At 38.8% G+C, this 12,288-nt stretch overlaps 1 protein-coding gene across 3 annotated transcripts in view; it reads left to right on the top strand.

The window, feature by feature from the left end:
- Positions 1-12,288, top strand: part of hlcs (holocarboxylase synthetase (biotin-(proprionyl-CoA-carboxylase (ATP-hydrolysing)) ligase)) — a 152,016-nt gene that overhangs the window by 47,923 nt on the left and 91,805 nt on the right. For all 3 annotated transcript variants that reach the window (XM_038801560.1, XM_038801559.1, XM_038801558.1), the window contains exons 4-6: positions 995-2,001; positions 2,820-3,002; positions 10,224-10,495. In XM_038801560.1, the coding sequence (XP_038657488.1) occupies positions 995-2,001; positions 2,820-3,002; positions 10,224-10,495 (1,462 nt within the window). The remainder of the gene's footprint in view (positions 1-994; positions 2,002-2,819; positions 3,003-10,223; positions 10,496-12,288) is intronic.

A 12,288-nucleotide genomic window follows, 5' to 3' on the forward strand; every position in this document is an offset into this window, starting at 1 on the left:
AGTGAAATTACCACTGTGTTACCTTCTCCCCGAGCAACGTCACAGCTGCTTTGTTAAAATAAACAAGGTAATTCATCCAGAGTGGGTAAATTTCCACATCAGGACTGGCAGAGCCAATCTAAAATGTTAAAGCCGCCATATAACTTTTCAAATAAGTTGCCCATTTAATATCATGAAATAAATAATGATTTTAGATAACAAGTGAAACAGTATGTACAATTGCAAGCAGTGGACATGGATTTGATGATGGCTGCACAGTAAATACTTTTGAGCTCTGTGTTAATACTGAGGTAAGCAAAATGTTCCCAGTGGAAAAAGCTAAAGGAGCCACAAACCTTGAACAATTTTTTACAAATCAGGGCTGGCTTCTGATACCTCAGGAAACATCAGACACTGAATTTGTCTGCACACACCAGCTCTTCCTGTTCTGTATTTTGTGAGATGTTACATTATGCCTTTGTACAGAGCTTACGATTAGCTGAGGTATCTGGCAATGACAGCCAGACCCCCAGTATGTGTCTGACTGACCCAAAGAGCGAAGATTTAATAGCCACTGCCACCTTAAAAGTGGTAAGAGAACTGGTTCACCCAGTCCAATTAACACTGGAGCTATTTCAGACTTTTATTTCCCTTGGCTAATAAGATAATAGCACCTGCTGCTCTTACTTTGGTTCTTAAGTGTTGGTGAGCAAAGTGATGTTGGCAGAAACCTGGAAGTGGTTAGCTGTCCATTTTGGGGCAGAGACGGAGAAATCCGGACACGACCTACGAATTTGTAAACCAAAACCGGAAATACTTGTTTCTTCAGAAGGTAATTGTGTCAATCAGATTAAATCTCTTCATTTCTATTTAATGATTGACACAACACTTGGGAAATGTTTGGTTGGATTTCTGGATAGTGTTTTCTTTAACTTGTCATTGTTTACATTTAGGAATGCTTCATACAGTACCAGCTCAATTTTACTGATTTCAAATACTTTTGTATTTCTTTCAGCTCTACCGCTCAATGAATCAGTTCAAATGGAGCTGCTGAAATCAGGTGCTGTCTTTGAAAAAGAAAGGAAAGAACTGATTCAGGATCTGGATACTGAAATAGACACCTGTCCTAAAGGTACTTTAATCAAATCAGTGATTGAACCAAATGTAGGTTCATGTGGTGATTGCTATAGTACAATTGGTTCTGCTGAGAAATATCAACAACCAGCAATGGATGAAATTATAGGAGTTCACACTGGAGAGTTTCAGGCAACCCAAGAAGAAAAGGAACTTGAGAAGCATGAAGGCTACTGCCTTCACCTTGCCAGTTGCTCAGAGTGTTTGGAGTTGGAAAGCAGCACCATCGAATCAGTCAAATATGCCTCGGCGGAAAACCTACAGGACCTCCCTGAAGATTATTGTGGAAGTTCTGATGACACAGTGATTGGAGAGGATAATTCAGTGGTAAACACAAGGCAAAGCAACAAATCTGGGAAACCTCCCAATGTGTTGATATATGTTGGATCTGATTATCGTCAGTACTTGATAAAGTTTCAGCAGATAAAATCTGTCCTGTTGGATTGCCTTGACAATGACAGCTATGTGGTTTATCCTCTTCTAGAAGAGCAAGTTCTGAAAGTTCCTTGGGTTGATAATACTTTGTTGCTTGTTGTGGCATGTGATGATCCAGTGCCTGAACAGATTCATGCAAGATTCATGACTTACCTGTCCAGAGGTGGGAAGATCTTGGGACTCTGCACATCATTTTCTTTTGGGGAGATCAAAGTATCTCTCAAAAAAGAATTGAAGAAAAAGATTCACAGGTTCTGCTTTTCTAAATCTGACAGCAAAGACATAACCCTCCATGCTTTTACCAGTGGCAAAGCATTCTTAAGAGAGATTAATAGCACAGAAGAAGCCGCTGAAAGTCTTGAGCTTTGGGGGAGTTTGACTAATCCTGAAAAGGACATAGTAATCGTATGTTTACCTCATGGAGACAATGAAGGAGAAGCTGTTCTCTGCCAGGTACAGTGAATAAAAGTTTGATTTTATTTGTAAGAAATTGCCTCCTCCTTCTTGTTTAGAATAACTCTATACTGTCTTCCCCTCCTTGTTCCTGCCCTGAATGGAAATTTAGCAAGTGAATGTTCCCGTACCAGCCTCCCTGAACAGACGCCGGAATGTGGCGACTAGGGGCTTTTCACAGTAACTTCATTGAAGCCTACTTGTGACAATAAGTGATTTTCATTCATTTTTCATTCATTTAAAAACACATCCTTGTAATTGTCACTGTTTTCTGCTAGATTTGTCAGTCTTCCCATCTCAGTTATTCTGCAATCCATTGTACCTCAAAGAAATTATGTGACTTCACTTACTCCTCGCATTCTAATTTTCAATTTGGCTCCTCCAATTGTCTGGGTTCTTTTTCATCGTTCTTGTAATTTAGTTCACCCTAGAGTCATCTCTTTTCCTATTTAATCTGATTAGAAAAGTTGAAGAGATGATTTCTTCTAGGTTACTTTTGTGATGCCTGTTCAATGGCTAGTCATAATTGGCGAAGGAGTCTAGAATAAAAGAAAATTAGAGTTGTTGTGGGATAGAAGGAAGAGGCGACCCTGCACAAAACCATGAATGTTATGAATGAGACAAATTCACAGAATGGTTACAACACTGAAGAAGGCCATTCGATCCATCATGTCTGTGCCAGCTCTCCAAATGAGCATTTCACCTCGTGCTATTCTCCCACCTTCCCCCGTAGTCCTGCACATTCTTCCAGGGTTCATTTCAGAGGTTTTGTTTTTATTGACCGACTGACAATGTTTTGGTTGTGTGTGTATATACAGGTTCACCTTGAAATTCCTCCCAATTCAAAAGAGACCCATGTACAGCAGGATTTCAGAACACTGAAATTGAGCAATGCACTGCGATATGAAGTAATGACAAAAATTCTGACATACTTACAACTTAGCTGTGAACTCAGCGAAACACCGCCTCTAACACCAGTCTACCTGCTAACCACGGGAGAGGTAAGGATTTTGTTGCATTGGGCAAGATGGGCTTTTTTTTGGGTAATGTGGATAAATGCATTTCTGCAAACAATTACATCAAATATTTTGATTGGACTTGGGTGATTAGGTTTATGCAGGAACAAGTTATTGCTGGCATCTTCGATTGGAAGTTACTGAATATAGTTGAGGTCTTGGTCCTCCATAGAATCCCTACAGTGCAGAATGAGGCCATTCGGCCCATCACGTCTGGACCGATCCTCTGAAAGAGCACCTACCTAGACCCACTACACTGCTGTCCTGTAATTCTGTAGCTCCACCAAATCTTTGGACACTTAGGGGCAATTTACCATGGCCAATCCACCTAACCTGCACATATTTAGACTGTGGGAGGAAACTAGAGCACCCGGAAGAAACCCAAGGAGACACAGGGTCTGCGGAGACACAGGGTCTTGGCAGGTTATTTCTCAATTTGGACCAAGGTGAAAAGCTGAGCTCACTAGCTTACAATTGCATATTCTTTCCCAGTAGTGCCCTCGCTGGAACCAGTCCTGTGAGTAAGTCCTGAGCCAAGCCATACTGTAAGGCTAATTTGCCAATACACTGTGATGGTATTTTAAAAGCAAAGCGTAATTTCAAAAGTTTAAAATAATCCCTCATAAATCAATTTTTCTAATTAGGAAATATATTGGAATGTTTATTTATCTTGTTTTGTTGTATTTCATTTTACAACGTCCAGATAATTTTCTTTCGCAAACTATAGAGCAGGATAGATTGCTTTATCTGCTTGAATTCCTTTATTTTCTTTAATGTAAATTTCTAACACACTTCTGTATCTGAGTGTGTTGGAGCATGGGGTTGGTATATGAGAGTCTAAATGTTGCCACAGTCCCAGAGGACCCATAGGCACTTGACCCTTTGAGAGAGTTGACTGGCGGTGATTTAACCTGAGGGTCATCACACCTTAAGCGAGGGCAAAGTTGAGAAGGTGGGGCCTTCATGAACAACCTCAGCCAGTATTTGAATTGAACCTGCGCTGTTGGCATCGTTCCGTATCATGAAACAGTTGCCCAATCAACTGAGCTAAACTGCCCCAGTAACATGGTATTGACCTTCTCTTCAATATCCCCCTCTTTGCTTCCTTGCACAGGCAAAATACTTGCTGTTGATGCTTCAAGCTACTCCCCTGCTGCTTGATGGAAAGAGTATAATTGGATCATTAAATACTTCAGCATTAATAGTTGTCCTGTATGACTTCAGTAAACACCTTTTAATTGGACATTGTTACAAAATGTCACCACTTAGTGCTAATGTGTTGTAATAACTATATTTGCAGGACAAATATTTACAAACATTTAAATGATCCAGTTTAGCAAATTTAGTAATTAAAATGGAATTATCAGATAATTTGAAAAAAAAACAACTTTGAATTAAGGAAGTGGCCTGAGATAGCAGATTATGGTGTTTTCCACAATATTATTCAGATAGAATAGAATTATAAAAGGCAGGAAAACTGGCCATTTTGCAAGTTTTCTCTCCACCGTGAACTCCCCAGTTCAATCGTACGTTCCTGTTTGCTCCTCATACTTTAACATTCCTGTATTCATACTACATTGAAATTTCCATTCAGGAAGGTTTATGAGACAGTTGTAGGATAGGGAAGTTTGTTTTACCTGGTAAATTTCATTTTCTTGATTATAACGCCTTTTCGTATGCATCTAATATTAAAGTATTGGTAAATTTTATTGAGTACTTTATCCCAGTGAAATAGGGCTTATTTAACATTGAAGAATTAATGTTAATTAATATGTCATTAAAACATATGAATCCAGTGTACATGCCATTGAGGAAGAAAACATGCAAGGAAAGTTAGGTGTGGAGGTAACAATTAGAAGTTCATTTTTTAACTTTACTATTGGATGTCTAATATACATTGCAGTGTGTTTGTTTAAAAGAAAACACTTCCACTTGCTTTTACCATGCTTCCATGCAGAATATTCAATATTTTCTCCTCCACAAGGAGGCACTGCTTGGCTAGAAATATCAAGTTAGTGAGCTGAAAATGCGTGACTGCTAAAAACTGGATTTTATCATCTTTTAGGCAGTGTGTAGGATCATTATATGTACAAAACCTGCCAACCTATTGAGATTAACCAATTGTTCTCAGTTTAATCTATTCTTTCGTATGTGAGTTTATATAAAATCTTAAATGCAATTCGCAGGTTACCAACAACATTCTGTTGGATAAAAACAATGAAGATACGATTTAATGTTATAAGATTAGACACTGATATGTTGAATGCTTTAATTATCTTGGATTAAAGACATGATTAGAATTTGAAATCATGTTCAGTCTTCAACTGTATATATACTGCAACAAGATGTCAATTGGTCAGTGCCATATCTATCCATACAGACAAGATACGAACAGAGACACAAGTCCCTGCTTGACATCATGTGCTAGAGTGAAGTGTGTTGTCATTTTTCTTGATCTGAAATCCTACCTGATTCACAAAGTTCTGGCACTTTCCTTTGCAGTACCGTCATGTTATTTTTAAGCCATCAGCTTTTACTATTTCAGGCAACTGCAAATGCTGATCTGATGTGGAATTATTATATATTTCATTAAAGAAAGGATAGTGTGAAAGTTCATTGAAGTTTATTATGCAAGTGGTGAATAGAAGTGAAGAAGACCATGTTGCAAACTTTATTTATATGGAGATCTTTACAACCTCAATGATCCAAAGCTTTCTATCCAGTGAAGCAGTTTTGAAGTCACTGTTGTACTATAGGAAACGTGGCAGCCAATTTATGTACAGCAAGATCCCACAAACAACAATGAGTTAATGCCCTGAGAATCTGTTTTAGTGATGTTGGTTGAGGAATAAACTTTGGAAAGAACTCCAAATGCAAAACACGGAGGAGCAGGTCTGACAGCATCTGTGCAGAGGGAAACCGAGTTAATGTTTCAGGTTGTGACCTTTCATGAGAACATTTCATCCATGAATAGAACTCCCCTGATACTCTTTAAATCATATCATGGGATCTTCTATCGTCACCCGAGAGTCTGGCGGGGCTTTGGTTTAACAACTCCCCTGAAAGGTGGCATCTGCAACAGTGCAGTACTGTACTGTCAGCCTGGATTATGTTCTCAAATTCTGGAGTGAGACTTCAACCAATGACTCAGAGTTGAGGATGCTGCCACTGAACCAACACTGATACAAAATGCAGCCTTATTATTAAATATTCCTTTCATAAAGCTCTCAATCTTTGAGGATTTGAAACTGAAAATAGTGTCTTCTGTCAATTGCTCCTTAATGGTTTGAATGGTCTATGTATGTGCAGATATGACTGCAATGGTGCAGGTGTTGATTTTTTAAATATTTGTTTGTGGGAGGTGAGCATCACTGGCAAGGTCAGCATTAATTGCCCATCCCTAATTGCTCTTAAGCAGGTGGCGGTGAGTTTCCTTTTTGAACCATTGCTGTTCATGTGGTGTAGGTGCACCCATTGTTAGGAAGTAGAAACTCTGTATTGCACATGTGTTTTTCCTGACTCCACGACTGAGTCCCTAGTATAGTTCTTTCTTTGTTGATTTTTGCAACCCCCTACGAGCTACGATTTTGAATGATTACTGATCCACCGTGAAGCATTTTTAGTATAGTAATTATAATATTGGGCTTTGAATAAAAAGGTCCAATTTTGAAACAAAACTAAATACTGCAGATACTCAAAGTCTGAAACAAAAATAGAAAATGCTCAAAACAATTAGCATGTTAGATGGCTTCACTGGAGGCAAAAAAGTTCACATTTCTGAACTCTGAAACCGGATCCTTTTCCCACAAATGCTGCCAGACGCGGGCCCCTGATGTTGTTGGCGGGGCAGGAGGACCTACTTTATGTTCTGCAGTATTCCTTGTGGGCTGATCTGTACGCACATTTGAAATGAAATGAAAATCGCTTATTGTCACAAGTAGGCTTCAAATGAAGTTACTGTGAAAAGCCCCTAGTCGCCACATTCCGGCGCCTGTTCGGGGAGGCTGTTACGGGAATCGAACCAGGCTGCTGGCCTTTCTTGGTCTGCTTTCAAAGCCAGCGATTTAGCCCTGTGCTAAACAGCCCCATTTAACAGCATCCTCAATAATCCCTGTGCTGGGCAGCTCCAATTTACTGACCGAGAAGTACAGTGTAATTATGGGATATGAAATGAGGGAAGGGTAGATTACCATTGATTAAAAAAATGTAATTTGAACACAAAAATTAATTTTGCTGTAAACTAATGAATTTACAATTGCTTAGGAGAAGCATGAATGAGTGTTGATATGGAGTTGTGTGACTTTACCAATGTTATCCACCACTCTTATCTTGTCAGAGTTGTAATAGAACATAACATAGAATATAGTACAGTACAGAACAGGCCCTTCGGCCCTCAATGTTGTGCCAAGCCTTTTCCGAAACCAAGATCAAGCTATCCCATTCCCTGTCATTCTGGTGTGCTCCATGTGCCTATCCAATAACCGCTTGAAAGTTCCTAAAGTATCCGACTCCACTATCACAGCAGGCAGTCCATTCCACACTCTAACCACTCTCTAAGTAAAGAACCTACCTCGGACATCCCTCCTGTATCTCTCACCCTGAACCTTATGGTTATGCCCCCTTGTAACAGCTACATCCACCCGAGGAAATAGTCTCTGAACGTCCACTCTATCTATCCTCCTCATCATCTTATAAACCTCTATTAAGTCGCCTCTCATCCTCCTCCGCTCCAAAGAGAAAAGCCCTTGCTCCCTCAACCTTTTCTCATAAGACCTATCCTCTAAACCAGGCAGCATCCTGGTAAATCTCCTTTGCACCCTTTCCAATGCTTCCACATCCTTCCTATAGCGAGGTGACCAGAACTGAACACAATACTTCCAATGTGGTCTCACCAGGGTCATGTGCAGTTGCAGCATAACCCCAATAGAACATTAATCTGTTCTTATTGTGGGATACTCGAGCATTTGTCTGGGTAACCTAATTTCTTTGACAATTCTAACAGATACCTTAAGCTATCAATTGTTTATCGTGATGATCCTTAGGATAAATCTGACAACTTTACTATTGTATATATAGGCCAAAGGGCCTCCTTCTGCACTGTAGGGATTCTACGGAGAGGCAACAGTCATTGGCCCCAATAGTCCCATTCATTTTCTTAGGTCACCTCCGCGCACCTGTCTTCTTACCATGCCCCTCAATCCTATCATTTTTGAGAGCGAGTCACTACGGACTTTTGTGCTATTATTTGATTCAGTGGCCTAACCTGGTAATTTATTACAAAATTCTGTCATCTTTCGAGTGAAAGTGTTTTGCTAGACTTTTTTTCTCTCCTGATTTCCTAATTGGTAGCTTATGCCTCATAGTATTCAAACACTTCATTATAGTGAGTTAATTACCTGGAACAATTTTGACAATTCCTTTCTCTTAGTTTGTGTATATGCTTGAGAGGGACCTGGTCAAAACAAACATTTCAACATTTGTATAAGGTATTTATAATGGTTATGGAACACTTGAATTGGAACTTCACTTTGTTCTATAAGTGTGTTTAATTATGTTAATAATTACAGTAATTGGTAAAGAGGAAGAACGTTTTTTCGACAGCTAGTCTCATTTTATGCTAGTCATAGCAGAAATTATTTATACAAGAATGGATTCTGTTCAAGCTTGGGTAGTGCAAGAAATGTAGCAGTTCGAGGAGGAAAAGTATTATTACAAATCTTCAGTTAATCTGCTATTTGGGTAGCTTAGTTGAATGTTGTTAAATTGGATTTTTTTTAGGAAGAAATTGAAAAACTAAAAACACACAATCATAGATATTTTAATCAAATAGGTTAGTATTTCCAACATTTTAATATGAATCGCCACAATACAAAAACTTACTGTTCTCAAATGTAAGAACTTGTATTCATTCCTTTTTAGGTATGTCAGGAGTTTGAAGGTGACATTTAACCTTCGACCTTGGCCACTTTGTCACAATAAACACTTTGCTGATGAGTGCAGGCTGCTTGTTAGATTGCTTCCAGATCATTTATTGTAACTGCAGTAGCTGTAAAAATAGTCTGCTTAATGTTCTTCTTGCTTTAGAAATTCGGTATATCTGTAGTGTGAACTTGTTTTGGAACCAGACATACTCTAGCATACAGTGCAGCATTCCTTACAATAAATTACAGACAAGTTAAATTGCTGTTGCATGTTTTTTAAAAATTTCCCCCTCCAGTCACGGTGCCATCTACCAGAGCCATGCAGCCCCCCCCCCCCCCCCCCCCCCCCCCCCCATCGTGGTCACTATTCCTAAAATATGACTATAATTTACATGTAACTTAGCACTGAGATTTTCTTTTACATGGCTGTACCTGAACTGATGATTGTGCTGATGTGTTTGATAATCATAGTGGGCGAGGAGGAGAAAATGGAGCACCACCATGGATTAGATATTGGTCCTCATCTTTCCCCCCCACACCCCGGGATTGCATTCAAATGCAACTAAGATATGAGTAAAGTCTCCTCTGCCTGCTGACTTTCAAGTTCTGGGATGAAACTAGTGGCCGCAGTTTCAAATCGGGTCAACAAAAGGAAATTGCACCTAAGATGACAAACTACCAGTGTTTCGTAGAGGTGTCTCAAGATGACTGATGTGCGAGATGAAAAACGTTCCCACTAACATATTGAGGAGTGAGTACTCTTCTGTGGTTGGGGTAACATTGTTGGGTGAAAGTAGAGAGTTTTACTCTGCATCTAACTCTGCTGTAGTTGATCTGCGCGCATTTGATGCTGACAGCAGATTCAATTTTTTTTTTAGCACTTGTGTTGCATACCTTGAATACAAAATTCAAAATCTTCATTTTATTTGGATGAAACTTTTCTTTACTTAGTACAGTTAGAACAACAGCAGTAAATATTCTGATACTAATTTCCAGAATTATAGTTGAGGGCTAATAACGTGTCCAAGCAGTGAGTCTCCAGGACTTCACAAACATGAGGATCTGTCTACTCAGTGGAGAGATTTTGCAGATCCAGCAGATTGTAGTTTACTTTATTCTCAATCTGCAGTGTTATATACCTGTTCTTGATTACTGATTGTGTTCAGTTGCTGTGGTAAGTAGTCGATTCTTTGAGTCCCAATTTACTTATAGATTAAGATCCAGTGATCTGAACAGTTCACCAAATTATCATTTTTATTGAAGCTTCCAATTTATACATTTTCAGGAAATTCAACGTTCTTTCGTTAAATGGCTAAGGTCCAGACTGAACAAGGAAGGTGTATTCAGGGCACAGAAAATATCTTTGAAAGTTGTAGCAATGCACCAACCTGGAATGGAGATCACACCTAGCTCCTTGCCTGTCATCACAGAAACACAAATGTTTTCATCAGAACATTTTGACCTGCAAATCTACTGTGAAAATCTGCAAACACGGGTGTTAGGTCAACTAATTCTCTTCAGTGAAGTGATCACAACCACGATGGATCTTTTTGATGGGTAAGGCTACCACAGGTATGAGTCTAGGTTAAAATATTGCTTGAGTGAAAGTCAGTACTTATTCTGAAGAAGCAGTGGATTCCAGCTCTCCTGTTCATTTTGCTTCACTTCTATCCCAAATCATAGTACTCACATATGAGTAGCATAGATAATGCCTCTCTGCACTAGAAGCAATTAGTATCACTGTAATCAATGTTTTAAAACCTGCACTTTCTTTTACTGCAGGCAGAACAACTGGTGCATGGTGTTCAAATGAGTCAAATTCCATTTTTACATGATATTCCAAGTTATTTGTTGGTATTTTGGGGATTACATTCCAGGAATCTGTTTATCCATGTAAATGGAAAATCTGTGACCTATGCCTATAATATACAGCAGGTTGGCTAATCCCTAATATCAAATTATTGGTCCATGGTGACTGAAGAAGTTAAATTACTTTTTATTACATTGGACTCTACTTTTATTGTTGTTTTGGGATGACATTTTCCTGCAATATTTTCTAGGTGGTATTGACTTTAGGTCATTGAGTGAACAGTGAAGCATAATACAATGCTCAATGATGTTACCTAGAAATCTTATTTTTCACTTAGAAGTTTACATTTAGTCAAAACTAAAGGGGATTCAATTAACAAAATATTTATTTGGTTCTGGTGTTACTATTGGTTTGTGTGCTGTTCATCTACAGAACTCTTTTATGGAGTGTGCCATGACTGAAGATGCTTCTGTATGTTAAATTATGTAGCTAATTTTTAGCCTCACTGTAGATTTCTAAACAAATTATTTAGGGTACACAAGTGGGATGCTTAACCGTAGGAAATTCAAGTGAAAGTATTAATGCTAAAGTAGCTGTTTCTTTTCAATATCATATTAGAGATAAAACATTTTAACATTGAAGCCCTCCATTGAATAACTTGCTAAATGTATTTTAGATGTAATCTGATTTGTGAGCCGACCTACTGTGGTGCAGCTGTGAATTCCTGTCCATTTGGCAGGTTAGATTAAAATTATTAAATATATGTATGAGCCTGTGGTAACTTGACCACAAAGGTAGTTGAAAAACATTGTTAAAATTAATAAATAAAGTTATCTTTAATATGTAAAAATAATGAAGTTTAAAATACAGTCTGGACTGAAAAGCGGGAGCAGTGAGCTAAACATCGAAATAACAGTAACGAATGCAATTAGAACTAACGACAGTAAATATGAATATGTACAGGTAACAACAACAACTACTAAAGACACCACAACACTTACTGATGACAGTGGCAATGGATTTAACTAAGAAGATGTATAATAAAAACACTATTTAACAGTTCCACTTTAAATTTTAATCCCCTTTAAAGACAGAAATACAATGAAACAAATGTCTTAATTATCCATCAGATTTTCAGGAGCGTTGTGACTATGCTGTGATCTGCGCAGTACCACTGATGATTCCGGCAACTCTGGTGATGCTTAACTTCGTTCAACTAAACCTGCGGGTTCAGGAGTAAGTTGAGTATCTGTGCCTGAGTGTCCATCTCCTGACATAGAGCCCACTGCTGCCTATGGCGCCGAGCACCTGGGTTCGAATCCCAGCCCTGGGTCACTGCCCGTGTGGAGTTTGCACATTCTCCCCAGGTCTGCGTGGGTTTCACCCCCACAACCCAAAGATGTGCAGGTTAGGTGGATTGGCCATGCTAAAATTGGCACTTAATTGGAAAAAGAATAATTGGATACTCTTTTAAAAAAATAAACAGAAAAATAGTAATTCAGCTGGTGAGAGTTAACAGAAACAAGAGAATCCGGCAAAG

The sequence above is a fragment of the Scyliorhinus canicula genome, chromosome 7 (assembly GCF_902713615.1).
Source record: "Scyliorhinus canicula chromosome 7, sScyCan1.1, whole genome shotgun sequence".
NCBI lineage: Eukaryota > Metazoa > Chordata > Chondrichthyes > Carcharhiniformes > Scyliorhinidae > Scyliorhinus > Scyliorhinus canicula.